The following is a 21,231-nucleotide window of genomic DNA, read 5'->3' on the forward strand; positions in this document are numbered from 1 at the left end:
GAAAAAAGTTTCTAAAATGAAATAAGTTGAGACCTTAATGTGTATAGAGAATATGAATCACTTGCACAAACTTAACACCAACTAGTTTCCAAAATTTCTAGTAAAAAATATCCTCAATCAAAACTAAAACAATTTTTTTTTTCTTGATAATGCTAAATTTGTCAAATTAAAAAAAGCTAACAACAAAAGCAAAATTAATACTATTTTATTCTAGCAACTTTAGTATTTGTTTTATAATTAGTTAGGATAAAACTAATCGAAGCACTCTCCTAACCAACTCGAAATTGACTTTCAACAATTTAGTTCTACGTTAACAAGAGTTAAGTGAATACAATAAAATAATTTCCATGTAAGCAATGCACCTAAATAAATTTAAATGTATTGAAATGCAAATGCATGCAAATTTAAATACACCTAATTAAATGAAAATGGGGAAATGTTTTAAAAAAAATGAGCAATGTAAAATACTTAAATAAATGTGATGAAATTAGGTTAACTTTCTTACTTTTTTTTCAAATAAGGATTCGTCATTGTTTTTCAAAAGATTGTTATTTAATTAATTTAAAATTAGACAATCAAATTAATTAAAGTAATCATTCAATTAAACTCAACAATTTAAAAATATCATCACAAATATTTAAAAATATATTTTTCTAAATTATCTTTTATAAAAAAAATTATGGCATTATCAAAACTATTTCAATTAAAAGAGATAGATAAAATTGTATAAGCCATCTTTGTCTGTTTTTCTCCATTTCTCTTTTTTTTATACTTTTTTTAGCTATTTTTATGTGATGTTTCACTTAAGTTCGACTATTTTGACTTAATTATAAACATATTAAAATCTTAATTCCATGAGTAGATTTCGAATAATCTCGGAATGTCGGAACATTCTTAATCTTTTAAGAAACAATATTTTCCGAAGCATTCTTGGGTTAAACTTTTCCACGATCATTCTCAAAAGCGTGAAATTGTCATGTTATAATACAAATAAAACATTACTTTTCATTTTCGAGTAGTTGATACAAATATTTTCTAATGCTTAATGACTTCACGAATTCCAAAATCTTTGAGCCGTAAACAATTTCATTTGGACAATAAAAGTAATAATTTACGGAAAAGAGTTCAAAATATCATGTGGTAGTGAACTTAAAAAAAGAATATAAGATTTTCCGCACCAAGGCAATGTAATTCTTTGTAAATTCTTAAAGCTAAGATCAATTGACGTATTAGTATTCATAATGGATTCTCTTTGTAAGGCCACGAAGGAAACGAATAAGAGCCTTCTTAGCACCTAGTGTTGCTGTTTCTATTTTTTTCTCCTCTTCTTCATTATCAGCCTTCGTCTCTTGAGTAATGTGCACTCTACGTACAAGCTTTCGCAACTCCTGTTAAACATATTCATTATACGTATAGACAACATAAAATGAAGGTTCTTTTCAAAAGGTCTATTATACTTTTTGTATAGAATATATAGTGTTTCATTTGAAAGCTGAGACAGCCATCATCCTCAAGTTTTTACATGATTTCTGCTCCTGAAGGTTGGTTGATTTGAAATAAGCTCTAGAAATTATTTCCCATACCATGTTAAGATAATGTATGAGTCACAATTGATCAGAATCTGAAAGCACAAGTACACAGATTTACACTTTTCGACTTAGTAAAGAGTCTACCTGGCGATCAAATTCAACTCCTTGGACTGAATAAATTTCATTGGAGATTTCAATGTCCTTGCTGATCAAACCATCAAACCACCTTGTCACCTGACCATCGTGCCAATTGGATTCCTGATCAAATGCTCCAAAAATAAGGATACACCTCAAGGAAATAATAATTATTACATCATAAGTAAATACAACACACAGATTTAGCAAACAACACCCTAATGTGAGTGAGATTAAGGTGTGGTATTAACTTAGTAGAGTCTTGTGTAGTCTGTATATTGTTCAAGTATGAATGTTGAATGCATACCTCCTGGTCCTCCTCTGATTCAGATTCAACCGAGTCATCTTCATCATCATCTTCAGGGTCATCAGACCCTAAGCCAGTTAAAGCTTGCAACTCTTTGTGATCTGAATCTTTCGTAGCTTTAATTAATCGATCCATTAACTCAGGATCCACATCCCGTAGCAATTTCCCTGAGACAATTTATGTATGAAGAACATGAATCTGCACTGCAGGATATACATAATGTCAAATGAACTCACCACATATATATCAATTAGCGATTGTACAGTAATCTACCCCAATTGGCGCGAAATGATACGTTAACAAAGTAACTAACAAGAAAAAATCGATTCATAACTAATGCAAACAAAATGGAAAGAGCAGAAAAAACACATCTGTAATCCAAAAATATATGATCATGGTTTGAATGTTTGTTATCATCGTAAATGCATAATGCATTGAACCCAATATAATTGAAATGCTGTGGAAGCAATTAATTACCGATATAGTTAAACTGCCTCCGCCTTCCTTCCCGGACATCAGGTCCCAGTCTCTGAGGCAAAACAACAAACACTTTCTCTTCAACAATAAACTAATCCACAATAACAATCATACAACCTGTTAAATAGATACATAAGATATTCCCATTGTCCTGAATATGGTACAAAAGAAAAGAAAAAAGCACCTTAACGAGCATAACAGCTTCGAACACAACTTGGTCCAAGGAAGCGACCCTGCATCAACCCAACATAAAAGCACACAGGTTTTGAGCAAAGGTGGGAACTTTGCGAAGCGGGCATTGAGGAAAAGGAAGAAGGTATAACGGGAAATGAAAAGAGTGATCGAAAACCTAAGGATGCGTTTGATTTGTGGAGCGGAGAAGGAAGCCAAGTCCATTCCCCACTTGACAGCGCGCTTGGCTTCTCGCTTCAGTTCGTTCCGGCTCTTCTTGGCCTCTAGATCCGTGTCAGAGGTGGTTGGTAGAGGAGAGTTGGGTGTTCGAAGTTTAGGACGAGAAGAAGCGAGCGTGGCAAACGAAAAGCGGTGAGAGATTGGCGATGTTTTAGATGTACTGGGGTGAGGTGATGGAGGAGAAAGAAGGTGGTTGTGGTGGCGGTGGTGGTGGTGGTGGTGGTGGAGGAGGAGAGGAAGGGTGACACAAGTGCGGTGGTGGTGGAACCATGGCCACTGTCTTAGGGGCCTTACCACTTGGTGGGTCATGTCTCTGAAGGTTATGTCTTGGGAAAATGGTAACACTTGATGAAGCTCTTCTCCTTCAATGGAAGTGGTTTTTCAGGCCTAACTATGAATATTTCATTTATTAAAATTAATCACCATTTTAATAAAATATACCAATTTCAGAAAATACAACGTGACAAATAAATATTGGTCTAATTTGTTGGAAAGATTAAAATTAAATAGTCAGAACAATTAAGTAAATTAAAAAAATATAACACTTTGAGATATTTAAAAATGAAATCATTACAATAAACCATCCTATGAGCAATAGATATTGTTCATTTTAGGATTTCAAGCTTCTTTATAATTTTATTTTAAGAAATTCATTACAATCTTATTATAAAAACAAATGTAAAATTATATGAAATATTATTATTTGAGAAAATATTTAGCTCACTTTATCAATATATAAAAAGACTTAATACCTCCCTTGATCCTATGTGAAAATCTCAGTTCGGTCCTCAATTTTTGGACTGTCTCAATTGGATCATAATTTTTGTAAAAATGCACACATTTTACCCCAACCGTTAATTGATCTCAAACGGCGTTAAGTTTAGCTGACATTTGAGATAAGTTAGCGATTGGAGTAAAATGTGTGCATTTTTACAAAAATTATGACCCAATTGAGACAATTCAAAACTTGAGGATCGAACTGAAATTTTCACACAAATACGAGGACCAAGAAGGGATCAAGCCAACACATCAGCATACCACATCAGCTAAACTTAACGCCGTTTGAGATGAGTTAACGGTTGGGTAAAATGTGTACATTTTTATAAAAATTATGATCCAATTGAGACAGTTCAAAACTTGAGGACCGAACTGAGATTTTCATACAAATACGAGGAACAAAAGAGGTATTAAGCCCATATAAAAAATAACATTATACGAAATATTTTTATGAATTTAAGTCTACTTTTTTATTCTTCATATTATTCCAAATACAATAATAAAAATTAAAAAAAAAACTGGTCTAATATATTTATTTTTTCTCCTTAATTATTCAAAAAAGAAAAGTATATTTAAAAATAAAAATATGGTTTTATTAATTTTAAGTAGGTGTAAAACAAAACAAAAAACTGTAATGTACATTGTATGATTTCTCCCCTTCCATAAAGTGGTGAAACGCAAATAGTGATGGCGTTTGAAGAGGTAAGAGTTGTTAAATCAAAAGCAAAAAAGCCTTCCTCCAGATTTGACTCTCCGGCGCTGTCCTCTTCCGCATTGAACAGGCGATTCTCATTTCTTCAGTTCTTGGTATCTCTCATCTTCCCAATTCTCTCCATCTTATTCATTCATGAGAATAATTTTTCATTTTCATTCTATAAACTACTCATACTAATTTGACCTAATTGAATCCTTTTTATTATAATACAACATTCTCTCCCACAATCAACATCGCCAGCGATTCTCTCTCCTTCTATCTTTAATTCAAGTTCTTGATATATCTCAGCTTCCTAATTCTCTCCATCTCATTCATTCTTTAGCGTAATTATTGAAATTCATTCTATAAACTACACTTACCAGTTTGACCTAATTGAATCCCTTTTTATTATTATACAACATTCTCTGTTCCATCATTTTGTTGATTGGCTGAATCTAGACCGTTACTCTTATGTTTTTTTTATTTATTTAATTTTTAATGGAGGGGATTGTAACAGTACCATGTGAATGGTGTGTTGCCTGATTGTACATTAGACATTGCACGCTAAAACGGGAAGTAAATAAATGAAAGGATAGGGGAAGAGAAGAAATCATGCTTTTGTATTGACAAATGTTTGATAAGATCTTCATAGTCATACCTTTGCTTTGCTCATTACAGAGAACAATCATTTAGAGGGAGTTTCTGCTTACCCTCTCAGTGGTTATCGTTCAGTGAATCTGTTGTGGTCAGGGTTTATGACTTTGTTTGGTTAGCGAAACCGTTGTCAAGGATCTCGAAAATCTAAAACTGATCAAATGATTGAAAGAGTAGCACATAATTTTTCGGGATTATTACTAAATTATTGTTATGTTTGGATTTCCCTTTCAGGAGAAGAAAGCATGAAGAAAAACTAAGTTTAAGTTATACATAAACTATCTCTAGTGGATGAAATTCAATTCATTTGTTCATCTTATTTTATTTTTTATAAGATGACAGGAGGTTATGAAAAAGTTTGTCCAAACAGTATATAAACAACTCATCATTTTGCTAGCCACCAATAACAGACTTGGTGGTCTCATAGAACTGTTACACTGCACTCCCTGATGTAGTGAATGATTGCTGACCTTTGTTTCTTCTTTCCTGTGAGTAGAATAACTGTGTGAGTAGAATAACTGTATGATGCCATGGGATGTTATTGAATAAGTAGAAGGAGGGCTCATGGTCATTAGTCTTTTTCTGAGAAACCACCTTACTTTCACATCTTACTTTGGCGGGTTTTAATATTAAATAAATATTTGCATTTTACATTCATGGTTATTATATTTCTGTTGTGTTGAAGTCATCTTACAATTTGTAATGACAAATCAGAAGTAGCACCGGTATTGTATGGCTTCCTTCAGAGCATTTTGGAACAGTCCAATGGGTCCCAAAACTACTCACTTTTGGGGACCTGTTGCCAACTGGGGATTTGTGGCAGCTGTGAGTTTCTATCATGATCATATGTTTATATTGTTAGAAGTTCATTTATTCACTCGACTAGTTATTTGTAATACATTGGTCTTAATCTTTGAATTGTAAACTAATCTTTGTTAAAAGGGATTGGCTGACATGAAGAAACCTCCAGAAATGATCTCTGGCAACATGACAGGAGGTTTATCTATCATCTCTGTCCCACAAAATGTTGAAACCTTTTCCCAGTTGGTTGCTTATTGCATCTATTGTTTCTTGTTGATGCTGCAGCAATGTGTATCTATTCAGCATTGTTCATGAGATTTGCATGGATGGTACAGCCACGCAATTATCTACTTTTTGCTTGTCATGCCTCGAATGAGACTGTTCAACTTTATCAATTCTCTCGATGGGCAAGGGCAGAGGGGTAAGCAGCTTGCATATTAGCGAAACTAAATTACTATGTTTTTATTCTATTCTATTATTTGCTGCCCTCTGCAATCACAAATGCTATTTTAACTTGTATTTGTTATGCATTCCTCTTGTATTTTTTTAGCTCGTCACCAGGGGTGTGGTGTTTGAAAAAGCTTCTTCAATTAACAAGCTCTACTAGGAAATTAGGCCTAATATTAATCGGCCATACTTTGTGCAATGAAAATATTTGAAAATGGCCATGCTCTTGATTTATTATGATTTATTACGACTTCAATCTCTACTTGAATAGTGTGAGACCTAGAAATACTCTGACCTATGAAGCTCGGACACACTTCACAAATGGTGTGTCCTTGTGTTCGATAGGTATGAACACCCTGCATACGACACTTTTATGACACGTACCAGCGAACTGTCCACTTCAAACTCCAATGGCAAAACAATAATTTTCTTAAAATACATAGACTTGTAAATTTATTGCATAAATTTCTATTATGATTATAGAAATAAAGAACAAATATCATATGATTACCGAATCCATGTTACATTGACGTTGATACACATCACCAGTATTTCTTACTACACAGAGCTCGTGTATTTTAGTGGGAGTCGCGTAAGTTTTATCTAATCCTAATGTAAGAAGAGTGTGATTAAGAATATATCTTTCTCTGTAATTGTTTTTGCAATATGGGGTGCTCCTTTTCGCAATATTTGAAGCATTGTCATATATTTATTTTTAGTTCAATGGAGTGCTGGATATACTGTTTACTGATAAAGTTCGCATTTTCTTTTTAAGGCATCTGTCTGATAAGAAGGAGGAAACTTCATCTCAGTAACATGATGATAACGCTTTCCTCGGTGTAGTGATTTAAAAGATTTTGCATTTGAACTCGTCGACGTTTGAATAAGTGACCAGTGGTGGTAAGAAGGGCCTTGTGGAAACTGCTAAGGATTCAGGCCTAGTTAAGCAGAAGTCTAAATTATTTGAAGGCATGGGTGGGTTTTATATGTCCAACATATTGACTGACCCATGATTTTTTAATCTTAAAGCATAAACAGATTTGTCTATTTCTGAAATTCATTTCAATTTCAAACTACTAACTTAAAATTGAGTGTTGAGGATTGTACTGTGACTATTTCTTTCGTTAATGTTCTTAAGATAAAAATAATTTCATATAAAAATTAAGTTTAATTTATAAATTAACTTTGAATAATTCAATATAAGAACTTTTATTAATTCTGATTCAGGTTTAGCAAGAAAATCATGTCACTTCATCAAATAAATATGAAAATTTTGGTTTAGTTGTTGGAGTTGGAAAATCAGGTGTCAAAGAATGAGAGAATAGAGAGAAAGGAAAAGTGGTCAATAATTGTACCTTTCCCTTATAAAAGATTAAGCCATGAGTGATAAACCAAACGGATCCTATTTCCATAATTGTAGTGATACTTTGTTGCAGTTGGAGTAAGGGATGGTGGATGTTTCTTTTGAAATGGCATCTACAACTTCACCTCAAAAAAAGGACACTGTCATGTTGCTGAGACAATGTGTCTGCACCATTCTCTATTTTCTTGCTTTTGTATTCACTCTAAAAGTCCATTGTCGTTGTTAAATTATCTTTCTAAGACTAATTTTTAGTTGCTTGACAATTTAAATGTAAATATCATTTTGAATTTATATTATTAGTATTAGTATATTTTAATGAAATTTTAGTATTAATGCGTGTCGGGTTTTAAGCATTTTAATTTATATTATATTACTGAAAAAGAGTCAAGCCTAACTATGATTATAAAAAGAGTCTAATGATAATTATTTTATAGTATCAATAGATAATAAATCGTAATATTTATCATTTTTAGATATTTTATTTCTATAAGATTTAATAACGATTATATACGCCATCTTTTTATCGAAAGAAGGTTCAAAAAATTCTTTAAATTATCGATGTATTTTGAAAAGGCTAAAATTAATAATTCGTAATTGGACGTATGATAAAATAAATATCTTGCACACGTTTTATTTATTTATTTATTTATTTTTACAGGTATGGTTAAATATCTTTTTAGCTATGTTTGATAGAAAAAAAAAAGAGAGAGGTAGGATAGATACAAATATATAACAAGGCAAAAAAAAAATTCATTAAAATAAATTAAATTTTGGTATACTGAATATTATTGTCTTTAAAATAATTTTTCTCCTAATATTACAAAACATACATTGATATATAATTTTTTTTTTTCTAAAGTAAGCAAAACCCAAACGATAATATTTTTAAATTTAGGGACTACAGAAAAAGTTTGGTAAAATCAAATGAAAAGTAAAAAAAAAAAGAAAAAAAAATTAGGCTTTAATCTTGGAGTACATACACTCAAGAAATTATTCGAATTTGAGAAGAAACACAGAATTTGTGCAGAAGGGTTTGTGCAGAAGGGTTTGTGATTGATCAGAGTAAACATGAAGAGTTTTCATTGTTAATAAAAAAAGAGTTTTTGGAAGAGAGAAAGAGAGAGAGAGAATGGCGGAAGAGAAAAGCGAGGGAGTGGAGAAGGAGACGATGAGTCCATGGGAGCAGCATGCGGCGGTTATCAACCTTCCTCGTTTCGACTACAACGCTCCCTCTTCTCTTCTTCGTAACTCTCACTCTGGATTTCTCATCACTTGCACTCTCAGTTCAGTTACTTCTTCATTATCTTCTTTTTCTCATTCATTCCCTTTTCCCTTTCATTTTTTTCATTTTCTTTTTCTCTTTGCAGAGCGAGAGAAGAGCGCCACAAAAGAAGCAATCGCCATCCTTCGTAAGGTCACTTTTACTTCTCTTTTTTCCTGAAAATAACCTCCTAACATAAATATTCCCTTATTTGTGAAAATTACTGAAAAATGGCTTCTTTCTGTCTCATTACCCATATATAATTGTTGTTACAGTTCGTTGAGCCGGGTCATTTTGACTCTTCAAACAACCTTAATGAGAATAGTATTTCCAAGAGACGGAAGTTGATTGATGATGCTGGTGAGGAATGTTTGGATATCAAGGAAACTGAGTCTGCTACTGCTGACTCTGGAGATGGTATTCAGTTTATCTACTTCCTTTTTCTCAGTTTTGGGAAATGGAATGTTGTGTGATAGGATTTTATTAAACAGCCAGCCACGTTCATTGTTTCTGATGGCAGGTAAACTTTCAAGTGCTGTTAAAGCAGGACCAGACAGAGATGGAGTAACTGATCTTTCTTTGGTTAAGCTCACAAGGAATGGGTTGCTTCTCCTTACCTTTCCCAGTCACACACATCCTGACACTGTTAATATTGTCTCAAATATCATCCAAGCTTTGGAATCTGGGAATGGAAGTTTGTTGGGGTAAGTAAATTCGCTCATACTTGTGTTACAAATGTTTTATTTGTTTAGTGTTTTAGCATGGAAATGATGCTAGATGTAGTGTAAACTTGTTCTGTCCCCCATTGCCTTGCTATCAAAGGGAAAGATGGGGGAACTTTGAAAATTCAAGCCGGGGATGTTGGTCCAAGGGGACCTGATTGATAGGAAAGTGGTAATGAAGTTGCTGAACTTGGTAACCAATCGACCATTTGTGAATCTGACCTACCGGCTGATTAACGAAAAGGAAATAGCTTGATATTTTACACAATGCGGCTTGATGGATGCATTTGACCTGTAATCCTTAGACAGGCCCCTTGCTAAGGTTCTGTAATATTCTGTTGCTTCACCTGCTTGTTCCATTTCCAGTTTCACAACTTAACTTATTTGTGATCTCCTCTTATCATTTAAGTGGCAAATGGATGGTCAAGTACTCAAGTTTTTTGTTAGGGCAATCAAGGCGTGGGCATGTCGAAAGGGAGCCAAAGACTTCATGGGACATCACCTAACTGATATGATGAGAAAAATTAAAATGTTAAAATAATCAGATTGTTTGGAGGTCACCTTGGAATGCTTGTTGGGGGGAAAAAAGTCACCAAAAGAAGTGAATGTCCAATAGGTATAAGAAAGTTGGTTAGAATTCATGGAGGGGTACACATGTCATGCAATTAGGAGGGGACACGTGCCATATTTGATGAGTGGGTGTGATGTGGTTAGTTTGTTCTGAATTTCAAAAATATCAAACTGATGTTGACTGAGTGACATGAAGAAAAAAATAGCATATGGAAGGTGTTGACTGAGATTCCCCGTTAGAATGAATGGAGAGCCAGACTGACGAGGAAGGAACGAAAACTGAAATATTTGGTTGAATGGGTGGGGGGATGGATGTTAGGAATGTGTTTCGTGTGGTGTATAGTGGTGGAGGGCGATATGTTAATGGGAATTGGGTATATATAGTGGGGGAAAGGGAAATTTGATTTGGTGAGGGTAGCATGGTTGCCTGGGGAGGGGGGAGGGGAACCATGCTGGATGGAATCCCACGAGCATAGTTGGATGAGGTGAAGGTTGGGGCCGGTTGGTCAGAGAAGTCAGCAAGTTACTCCAACCTTAACCATGGTTGACATCAATGGAGGTTTTGGTCTTCCAATAAAGCACCATCCAATATAATCCTTTAGCCACTTTAGGCCCAACCGATCAGTATTCCTAAAATTTAGTTCTTATCAGTTGGTAATGGAACTTTCTCACTCGAGGCTAATCAAAGGGATCGTGCACAGATGGCTCATGTGGATGCAAAGGCCTGTGAAACTTGATCTGATGGTAGAATCTAATTGTAAGGTATTAGCCTTGAGTTTCGTATTGAAAATGTTGGATTGTTATTTGGGGTTTACAAGGCCCCAAGCTACCCAATTACAATGACTAGTTTTTATGTTGTGGTTCTACCAAGGTTCTTATCTGAAAGAAAACAATATAATCCCCTTTCCCTATAAAATTTTTCTATACAGATCTGAATAATATTCCTCTCTCCGGACAACTTTCCCTCCTATTTGATTTTCCCATAAGGTGGATTTAGCTTTTGCAAAAGCGAACTAGTAGCCTATAAATTTGTTAGATTAAAACTATAACTTCAACTTAAAGAATAGTACAATTCTTTGTTCTTTGTAAATTATTCTAAATTCATCCGTTTTTGTTTTTCTCAGCTTTTAGGCTGCCATCTCTGCTATTTTGTTGTTTGTTTCTGTTTATTGAACTTTCAAGTTCTAACAACGGCAGATTTAGCTTTAGAATGGCTGATATGTTGATTGATTGCAGATATGGGTGGACACGCAAATTCTACCTGTATTCTCTCTTTTTTTTTTTCATACTTATTGAGTGGACATATGTAGGCTTGTGGATGTATACTATAAAAGCTCTTCTGTCTGATTTCTGTACCTTCCTTTTTTTATCTAACAGTGAGCATATTTTCTACTGCAGTTGGTGTCATCGCATTTTCCCTATCCAGGCTACCTGCAGTTTGAACGAAAAAGAACTACAAGAAGTAGTATCAATGCTTGTTAAAAAATTTGTAGCTGCTAAGCAGGACAAACTACAACGACCTCTAAAGGTCCAATACAGTATTGCCTTTTAACTGAAAATCAGCCATGCTGTGCATAAGCTAACTTTGGTTTCCATTTTCATTTCATCACTTGAGATACATGATCCCCTTCTCCCCCCCACACGACACACACTTCATTGTTCTCATTGTCCACGAAAGAAGAATCCAGATTTTAATTAAAATTTGAATTTCAATAAACCTGATCGCAAATGGTGGACGAATATTTATTTATCTGCATGTAGCTTCTAAACATCCTTACCGATTATGTGTCAATGACAACTGAAGCCAGAGCCAAGATTTTGTTTCGATTGTCAACCAAAGACTTGCACATTCTGGAGCTTTCTCAACTTTCTAATAGAAAAAACATATTTAGTACATTATACCTAAATATAATCAAAAGCATGTTTGGGTTGTACAAATAATGAAAATATAAACACGGTATGATTTGTAAATGAATTGATTTGTTAAACAATTATAGTCTAAGTTTCAGACAATAATTTCTATATGAATTAGTGATATATTTATGTTCAGATTTTCAGAGATAAATTATATTTTGGTAAATTTCATTCTTTAGATCTGATGAACATCGGTTATCAATCTGACATGAAAATAATTATAAACTGCCATTGTAGTTTGCCGTTGGGTTCAACCGAAGAGGAATTGAAGAAACTACATCTGCGAAGGGAAATTCAAATGATTCTAAAGCATTTAGTTTGCTGGACCGTAATAAATGCTTTGGTGTGGTGGCGTCTGCAGTCAATCATGTTGTGGAAGATTCAGTAGTGGATCTCAGGTCTCCAGAGGTAAAAGACGTACTGTTTACCTTGAACTATTTATAGCTGTTGGTATTTTCCTTTATGCAGTTGGTATTTTGCATTTATATATACTCTAAGCATTGATTAGCACTGGCGTTGCAGCTCTCTGTGCTTGTTGAGTTGCTACCCCTTTCTGGAGTACCCAATGGGTCCAGAATAGTCGCAGTCTCTGTCCTCCCCAGCAACCTTGTTAGTACAAAGCCTCGACTATGCATCAAAGCCTTGACTTCCAATACTAAGGAAGCCTCTTTAGCTCCATGAGCACTGCGTGGACAATGTTGCTTTGTCAGGTTACACATCCTAGAAGCTATATCTATTGGATTTCGTATGACCCTGCAAATGGAAATGGAAATGGAAAAAGACCAGCTACAAATAAGAAATAGCTTGCCTTTCTGACTTATCACAAGTAAAATCTGTAGTACCTACTTTTTCTCCACTCCTTCCATTTTTGTTAAGCTTATTATATCTTAATATCTCAATATTAAATGTGATCTGCGAAATCAAGTTGAATACTCGTCGTACATGTCCAGCTTTATCCGCTACATTTCTTCCTATACTCGTTGGTTTCTGAAGTTTTATGTAGAACCCTTGCATTCTTTGTATGGAAAGTACTGCATTAAATTGAGATGTTTTTAATGACAAAAGACAGTGTGGATTAGTTTCAACTGTACCATTTGCATGATGGATGTTTTCATTTTAATGGTTGCTTTTATGAAGAGTATTGTTATTTCCATTTCGTGCTGATAATTTTCGTACTCATTAAAAATGTCTTGTCAAGAATGTAAATGATATATTCTAGCTCTAACCTTATTCTACGGGAATTCAAGATCGAATCGTTCAGTAGATACTGGTAAATTAAGTTGTAGAATTGCCTTTTCATTCCACAAGTGAATAGCTATTGATTTTTTTAAGGACAAAATATGTTAATTTGAACATCCATGACTGCTGTATATATGTGTATGTAGTCTCTTTTCATTACATTAAACTGAATTATGGAAAGGAAGGCGAGAATTTCTATCAATGTGTTCTACGTTTTTTTCTTATCAATTCTTTATATATAATTACTTTTCTCATATTACAGTTAATAAATAAATAAATAAAAAATAACTACATTTTAAACTCTCATTAAATGAAGCTTAACTGCCAAGTAGTGCGTCTAATCTCATTATTTATCATTAACATAAAGGGTTGTGCAATGAAACATGGCAAGTCTAAAAGTAAAATCCTTTCAAGTAGCTTGTCAGAATCCTAAACAGATAGCTTCTTCTTTTCATTTATGAAGTTTGTCACCATTTCAATTTCTCCCACAAACCATGCTCACAACCTTACCATTATGGAACCAGACAACCAAATTTGGTCAAAATCCCAGCCACCCTTATCCAACCAAATTATGCTATTTCACAAGCAAACCACATTTTTCTACAATGTTAATTACTTCGAATCAGTGCGACACAGGTACCTAGTACCTACGACTCAGAATGAATTCAAGTAATCCAATTTACTTTCAAGCTTCATTCGATGATTCATGATTTATTTCGTGCTTGATTTACGAAAGACATGATTGAAAAGTTATCTCCTTATTTGAATTACACATGCTTCTGTTTATAGTTAACTTTATTTTTATATGAGATAAATACACAGATAAAGAACAAGTAAAAACCAAAATGATATTAAAGTAAACATTACTTTAGAAATCAAACTGAGCACTGAGTTAATTTCTAACCCTACATGTAGCTGGTGTGAGAAACTCCCAACAACACATTTTTATTAGCTACAGCTAGTAATTTAACATTTTTACCCATTTTGTTTCAGACTTTGACCTGACATCTAAATGTCAGATTGAGACAGAGATGCAGTTAATTATAAGAATAACAGTAGAATTATGGAGATAGAGCAAAAGAATTTAACTGTGTTGGCATGTAGCTCTACCTTTATATCAGAGAATTAAATATTTTCACTGGCGGAAGAGCACAACACTGTTCATCAAGAATGATTTTCCCACAAAATCAAATCATAGTAACATGTGAAATAAAGACGATGGCTATAGAGAGGGTCAATGTGGACCTATGACAATTCTCTTACGTTAAACAACTCTTCAAAGTAACTGTCTATCAATTAATATGTAGTTTTATTTCAACATAAATGGACCAGTATGATTTGCGTCGCAAGAATTTTTATTTTCTTCTTATAATATATTATTCATACATATATATGGCTTTCAAATATTTTCTTTACTTTGTAAAAGAAAATGTCATAAAAAATAATACACTTAATAGCATGTTTGATTGCAATAATGTTTAATGTTTTTTTATTTTTTCGTTTTTTCTCATAAAAAGCATAGGATAATGATATTTAGACAACATTTTTTTGACAACATTCAAACATTGATTACGTGTCAATCTGTGATTGATCGTAAATTACTCCATAATAGTGTTTATGATTATTATTATTATTGATTATGGAATAATTTACGACCAATCACAGATTGACACGTAATCAATGTTTGAATGTTATCAAAAAAGTGTTGTCTAAATATCATTATCCAAGTTAATAATACAATGATTGTTAATGAGATGAATATTAAAATATATGAAAGAGATAAAATAATTTTTAAAAAACATTTAAAGCAACATAAAAACAATGAATTTGAAAACTCAAAATATAAAGTAAAATTTTGAATTTATGGAATTTTCACAGGAAAATAAAACTCTTAAAGTCATCCAAAATATTCATAACTCAATACCGATGCATAATAATTTAGCTAATAGTGTGAAAGAATAATTAAAAACCAACTTTCTTACAAATATTTTATAAGGCAAAGCACATGTTTTACTATTTCAACATGTATTATTTTGGTTAAATAGTATGTTTAGTTTCTATATTTATACATTGATTTATTATTTTTCTCATTTATTTTTTATTTTATATTTTTAAAAAATTCAATATGATACATTCCGTTAGATAAACATTAACAACGAATTAATATGTACTAATATAATCGCACATTCATTTTATGCTTTTGGATAATGATATTTAAACAACATTTTTTTGACAACATTTGAACATTGATTACGTGTCAATCTGTGATTGATCAAAAATTACTCCACAATAATATTTATGATTATTATTATTATTGATTGCGGGGTAATTTTTGACCAATCACATATTGACACATAATCAATGTTCAAATGTTGTCAGTCAAAAAAATGTTGTCTAAATATCATTATCCATAGATTTTACTTAGAACGGTTATGAGAGTAATTCAATCAACTTTCAAAATCGTGTAATACAAAGAAATTATTTTCGGGTATTGTATACTGCAATGTTATGACATTTTATTTTATTTATTTCTAATTTCAAAAATTTTATGTTGACATTTTATTTTATGTATTTCTAATTTCAAAAAGTTAATGTTGTGAATGGGAATAACACCTGTAAATAAGTTTTAGTTTTTATTTAAAATATATCATTATACTATTGTATATAATATATTATTAATATAACTTTTTGTAACTACTTTTATTGTTATTTGAACTATACCACTTTCCTTTTTATTAAACTTGACCTGAAATTTATACCATAGGAACTACAATCTTTTATAACTTTTTTATGCCACTTTTAAGTATAATTTTTTGTTGTCACAATTTAATTTGTTATAGAAGTTCTAGTGTTATTTTTATTTTATATATATATATATATACCCTTATTAAATTTAAATTAAAATATCAAATACATAATCATAGAATCCCTCTTACAAAAAACAATTGTATAAATCCTCAACTAGAAAATAGTACATAGTTTCCCAATTCTAGTTTTAAAAAATTATTTATATCTTGTCGTTAAAACGTATATTTCTATATATAGAAAAACACAAATAAGAAAAAGGGTTGCTTTTGTTGGTATTAATGATTACAGTTATTACTATTTAATCACATATTAGACATCTAAAGACAATTGTATAACTCATTAGAATCCAACCTTTGCATTTCGTACATGCCTCTTACAATTTAGCTAGTCTCAATTTTTCTTATACAGATAGTCATGTTTTGCAGATGTTATTCAACTAGAAATCTGTTACATTTTGTTATGTTTTTTTGTACTATTTTGTAATGGAAACTCATAAGAATTGATCTTTGTAGAAAGTTGATGAAGGAAAAAGAAAGCATATTAATATTAGAAGATGTAATAGAAAAGTGAAGAAATGGATTAAAATAAAATGAGAAAAAGAGGAAAATTGTTAGTGAAGAGAATGAAAAAAAGAAAAAGAAGTAGAGAGTAGATTATGGGTATAATAGATTGATTTTACAATAGTGGATGAAATCAATTGCCAGATAGGGCTAAAGAAAGGTCTAAATTAATTGTTTCATTTAGATTGGATGAAGTAGAGCAGTCCTTGTAGTTGCTAAAACCTGCAGCAGGGCATGATGAGATTGTCTCACTGATCTCACTGCCTGAACATGAACAATTACTTCTCTGAGGTGAAGGATTTGGCAATGTAAGAGACAATGACAATTCATACCCTCCTACATCCTCAACTTCTGCCTCACCTGTCTCAGTGTTCACATCTACATTAACTCCTTTTCCACTGCTCTTTCCTTCATTTAATGTTGTCACCTATAAACACCACAAAACACATAACCAACAGTGTCTCAAAAATCTCACTTCTGCAAAGTAACAACAACACTCTTTTGCTTCTCACATTTGACCACTATTCCTAAGACATATATATATACACATTGAAAAGGGAAGAAGATCAAGAAACAACAACAAATATACTTCTTTTTGAAATTAAGCACACCCCCACATGCATTTTTTGACCAATGAGTACATGTTATGTGGAGTTGTGCAGATGAGAAGAAACTTAGCCTTAGTTTGAAAGGAAGGAGAGAGAAAGAGAAAGATTTAAAATTTGAATTGACTGAAAAATTTAACATTTTTATTTTATTTATTTTTTATAATCAAACAAAAATAGATACATTGACGTCTTTATCTTTGTTCTGATCCAGAGAGAGCAATTATAAGTTTTGGATTTTATGGAGAGGAAAGAAGTTGAGGTTAAGTCCTACTTGTGGGGTCTCTACCTTCAAAAGAAGTATCCGTATGGATGCAATAAAGGGCATAGATAAATTTCCATTTGCAAAGTCAGAATTTCAATAATTTGTGAGGACCACTGAATGTGAAAAAACTCAGAATATAAATTAGAAGCCATGATGACCCTTTCGGCCACATTGCAGCCTATGATAAATTTTGGACAATCACAAGCACCCTCTCCTCTATTCCCACCACAATCTCAATTCGTACAAAAGGGGACCAAAACAATCTAACCACTCCACAACCAGATTAAATGTTACATAAAGTGTTCAACAACACTTCACGTTTTCATTTTCTTCTTTACAACAAAATCAAAACTAGTTTCTACAAAAGACCTTCCTGTTTCAACCTCAGAACAAAGTTAATACTTTAATAATGTATTTTTCTATAAAAGATAGAGAAAGAAAAGGCATAGGCAGCTGAGAAATTAACCAACGGTTTCCCATTTAACACACAACGTGATCCCAAAAGCTGTGCTGTGCACATTTGACAGACAAAACGTAAGATCACACTGAACAAAAGTGGAGTGCTTCCACCCTATGGATTGGTCATCTCGGCATCCCACCAAGGAATATAACTTTTTTGCATTCCTTTAAGTTTCACACTGAATATCAGCATTTAATGCAGACTAGACTATAATTATATATGTGTATTATGGAAGTAAAACTCCAATTAATTAACCCTAAAATAATAAATTAAAAGCATAACAGAAAAAGAAAAGAAGAGAAGAGAGACCTGGAGGAAATCTGATTGTTGGTTGTTAGGAGATTGGAATGAAGTGAGGGTGGGAAAATGTGGTAGTAACAGAGAGGAATGGGGTTGTGTCTGCCATGTTGAAGCCTTACAGAACTCCTTTATTCCCTTGTGCTCAGCCATGGGCTTCTGCAGATAATCATAAAAACAGTACGGATTTGGAACTGCATCACATAATCTTTGGCTGCATTGCAGACTCTCTGAGATGGAACTCCTCGTCTCGATTCTTGCTCTGAGTAGAGAATCCAAACGAAAAGGAATTTAAAAAGAAGTAAAAAAGTAAAAGTTGGCTCAGAAAAGCAAAAGATCAAGGCAAGCGTAAGTAACACCGCTCTCTTTTGCTTCTCTTCCCACACTTTATTTTTGACGTTTGAAAAGTCTGAAATTATTTCAGCTGAGAAAAGAGATGAATAAAGCTATATAGGCTGACCTTTTCGGAGGGAGATTGCTGTGGCCGAAGAAGGAATCAGATTCTATTCCCATGGCTTTCGAACATGAGTACTCAACGCAAACATCATTCACTTCATCAACACACCCATCATCGTGCTCCTCAAAAGATTGGTTCCTATGTTGGGACTGTGTCCTACCTGACAAATACACGTACCGAGTTACCAACAACACATTATAAAAAACATGTTAGCAATTAATGCCTTGTGCTTTCAACACATGGCCAGCAACGAACCACCTTTGTTGTGTATGAAGAATGCAGAACAAAAAAAACAAAAAAAAAGAAAAAAAGTTGTGGATTTCATCAAAATGCCATTAGAGGAAGATTTAAAAGGACATTGTCTCCTTCTTCTCCCTACACTGTTATGGTAAAGAAGAGACTAATAAATGTGCAACTCAGTTTCAAGTTTCCCAACTTGTGTATAAGTGCGAGTTCATAGGATGTGTTTTTTAACTTCAAATATGTACCAAGAGAAGAAACTAAAATCAGCATTCAATGCACAAAGCATGGTTTATAGTTCCCCACGCATGGCATGGATACGTGACAGAAATATACTCTTGAGGAACCACGATCGTCATGAGGAACAACTACAAAGATTAAGACTCTGTCATTGTTCATATGTTTTGCAGTAAAGAGGGTTCGGTTAGTACCTTGTCTCCCCAAGTCGCCCCTCATGCTTCTGTACATCTGGTTTGTGTAAAGAGAGAAACCCAATATCAATAAACAACACCGAAAATGAAACATGACCATGCATCAGCAAAAACCATGTTGTTGTCTAACGTTCCTAACCTGAAGATGACTCTTGACGTGTGAAATTGTGAGCCCTTTAACATCCATCAACTGAAGAACAAGCTTAGGAGTAGCCTCTGAAAAGATAATTAAAAAAATATCAGAAATTAATAATAGCCAGGGAAAACGGATCCTATATCCTGAATATCCAAAAGTAAAAAACGAGTCGACTTACTTTGATGACCTCCAAGGCTATCAATGGCGTGAACAAAGCAACGGTGCAGCTCGGGAGTCCACCTTAAACGAGGAACCTTTGACCTTATATATTGCCTTACAGCTCCTTCTCTTCCACAACTACCCATGTTCAGTTTGATCTTATGTAAAGCAGATAGATATATATATATCTATCGAAACCCTTGGTTGAGTAAAAAAGACCTTCACTTTCTTCACTTTGTTGTGTTTCTTCCTCAACACCAAAAGGTTACGTCTTGCCCACAAGAAGTTTAGTTTGTTTGGACCTCTCAGTCTTATATATCAGAGAGAGAGAGAGAGAGAAAAAAGAATGAGCTTTTTGCTCCCCACGCAAACAGAAAGCAGAGGGGGCAAAAGAGAGAGAGAGAGGAGGAATATCACGAGAGAAAATGAAAAGACGAAGAAGACATGTGTAAGAGGTCTGCAAATTCCTTAGGAGTCACACACACATACACTGATAATACCTGATATATACGGTGGTTGCTGTACCTTTTAAGTTGCCATGGAGCAATCAGATAAACTAAAAAATAAATAAAGGGAACAGAAACTACTACAAACTCAAAACTGAAATCCCCAAAAAGCAGAAAACTCAAAACACTTTTTCTCAGATAAAAATCACGAGGAGGCTTCTGATCTTGTTTGCACTGACCTTCCACGAAATCATTACACCTATGCAATTGCCAATATAATGGGTACTATCAACGGTGTTACAATTACTCAACTGCCTCGCTTTGACCTTTGCTTCTCTCTCTCTCTCTCTCTCTCACCACTTTTCTCTCTCTCTCTCTCTACAAAGACTTACTCATTAGAATATGACCACTGCTACATACGCCAACGTCGTCATCATCACTGTGTAAGACCCCATGAAAATACTTTTCTTCTTTTTAGTTATTATTATTACTATTATACCTATTATACTATCCTTTCTGTGAATGAACATTGTGTGAATGCAAGATCATTATTGCACAACATAATTTCACAGATCTGCCCTCACTGCAATCTTTCACAGACCATTTTACCCTTTCTATGGGGCCCACATTCTTTCCAGCCCTAATCTAAACTTAGGTTACCTGTGTGCCAAGCAATAAACTGCCTGTAATGCCATTTGGACGTGCATGGGAAATAGTACACATAATATTATTATTATTACCACACCTTTTTCCTATTCTTCTACTTTCAACCCTCTAAAATCTTTTCATTTCTGTCATCAAATTGTTAACTTCACTATCTCTCCATCTTCTTTCAAACTCCAAACAATTCCATGACAACTTTTTACATATACTTTTTGGAGATGAATATAAGCATGTTAATATAATAATAATATGTCCTTGTTTTAAGCTCCACATCGTTGGGAGGAGAAAGAAGAAGCAGAGTGAGATGAAATAAAAAAAGAATTTTAAAAAAAATATAGAAAATTATGAAGAATGTATATCTGAACAGCTTAATGGACTTGTGAATTATTGACTAGACATTTCT

At 33.3% G+C, this 21,231-nt stretch overlaps 4 protein-coding genes across 7 annotated transcripts; 2 read left to right on the forward strand and 2 right to left on the reverse strand.

Moving 5' to 3' along the window:
• Nucleotides 1–1,068: 1,068 nt before the first annotated feature.
• LOC106771203 lies at nucleotides 1,069–3,234 on the reverse strand. 2 transcript variants are annotated; one of them, XM_014657135.2, is made up of 6 exons: nucleotides 2,798–3,234; nucleotides 2,633–2,681; nucleotides 2,449–2,500; nucleotides 1,972–2,138; nucleotides 1,674–1,787; nucleotides 1,069–1,388 (listed from the first exon to the last, which is right to left on the reverse strand). In XM_014657135.2, the coding sequence occupies exons 1-6, from the start codon at nucleotides 3,166–3,168 to the stop codon at nucleotides 1,230–1,232; spliced, it is 912 nt and encodes a 303-aa protein (XP_014512621.1). In that variant the 5' UTR covers nucleotides 3,169–3,234; the 3' UTR covers nucleotides 1,069–1,229. The 2 variants fall into 2 exon arrangements, with proteins under 2 accessions (XP_014512621.1, XP_014512620.1); XM_014657134.2 differs by having other exon boundaries at nucleotides 2,449–2,539.
• A 1,052-nt stretch (nucleotides 3,235–4,286) lies between these two features.
• Nucleotides 4,287–7,344, forward strand: LOC106771059 (mitochondrial pyruvate carrier 1). Of its 2 annotated transcripts, none has more exons than XM_014656953.2 (5): nucleotides 4,287–4,443; nucleotides 5,699–5,809; nucleotides 5,927–5,981; nucleotides 6,071–6,206; nucleotides 7,008–7,344. In XM_014656953.2, exons 2-5 carry the CDS (start codon nucleotides 5,717–5,719, stop codon nucleotides 7,045–7,047), a joined length of 324 nt encoding a protein of 107 aa, XP_014512439.1. In that variant the 5' UTR covers nucleotides 4,287–4,443; nucleotides 5,699–5,716; the 3' UTR covers nucleotides 7,048–7,344. The 2 variants fall into 2 exon arrangements, with proteins under 2 accessions (XP_014512439.1, XP_022641503.1); XM_022785782.1 differs by lacking the exon at nucleotides 7,008–7,344 and adding an exon at nucleotides 6,336–6,447.
• Nucleotides 7,345–8,571: 1,227 nt separating this feature from the next.
• Nucleotides 8,572–13,147, forward strand: LOC106769847. Of its 2 annotated transcripts, none has more exons than XM_014655626.2 (7): nucleotides 8,572–8,839; nucleotides 8,963–9,009; nucleotides 9,132–9,273; nucleotides 9,377–9,560; nucleotides 11,547–11,676; nucleotides 12,300–12,470; nucleotides 12,585–13,147. In XM_014655626.2, the coding sequence occupies exons 1-7, from the start codon at nucleotides 8,725–8,727 to the stop codon at nucleotides 12,741–12,743; spliced, it is 948 nt and encodes a 315-aa protein (XP_014511112.1). In that variant the 5' UTR covers nucleotides 8,572–8,724; the 3' UTR covers nucleotides 12,744–13,147. The 2 variants fall into 2 exon arrangements, with proteins under 2 accessions (XP_014511112.1, XP_014511111.1); XM_014655625.2 differs by having other exon boundaries at nucleotides 8,576–8,878.
• Nucleotides 13,148–16,738: 3,591 nt separating this feature from the next.
• On the reverse strand, nucleotides 16,739–20,598 carry LOC106771051 (protein PHOSPHATE STARVATION RESPONSE 1). Its single transcript, XM_014656939.2, has 6 exons — nucleotides 19,739–20,598; nucleotides 19,564–19,640; nucleotides 19,425–19,461; nucleotides 18,757–18,913; nucleotides 18,309–18,558; nucleotides 16,739–17,096 (listed from the first exon to the last, which is right to left on the reverse strand). The coding sequence occupies exons 1-6, from the start codon at nucleotides 19,863–19,865 to the stop codon at nucleotides 16,803–16,805; spliced, it is 942 nt and encodes a 313-aa protein (XP_014512425.1). The 5' UTR covers nucleotides 19,866–20,598; the 3' UTR covers nucleotides 16,739–16,802.
• Between the last annotated feature and the right edge of the window lie 633 nt (nucleotides 20,599–21,231).

Source organism: Vigna radiata, chromosome 8 (genome assembly GCF_000741045.1).
Source record: "Vigna radiata var. radiata cultivar VC1973A chromosome 8, Vradiata_ver6, whole genome shotgun sequence".
NCBI classification, from domain to species: Eukaryota; Viridiplantae; Streptophyta; class Magnoliopsida; order Fabales; family Fabaceae; genus Vigna; species Vigna radiata.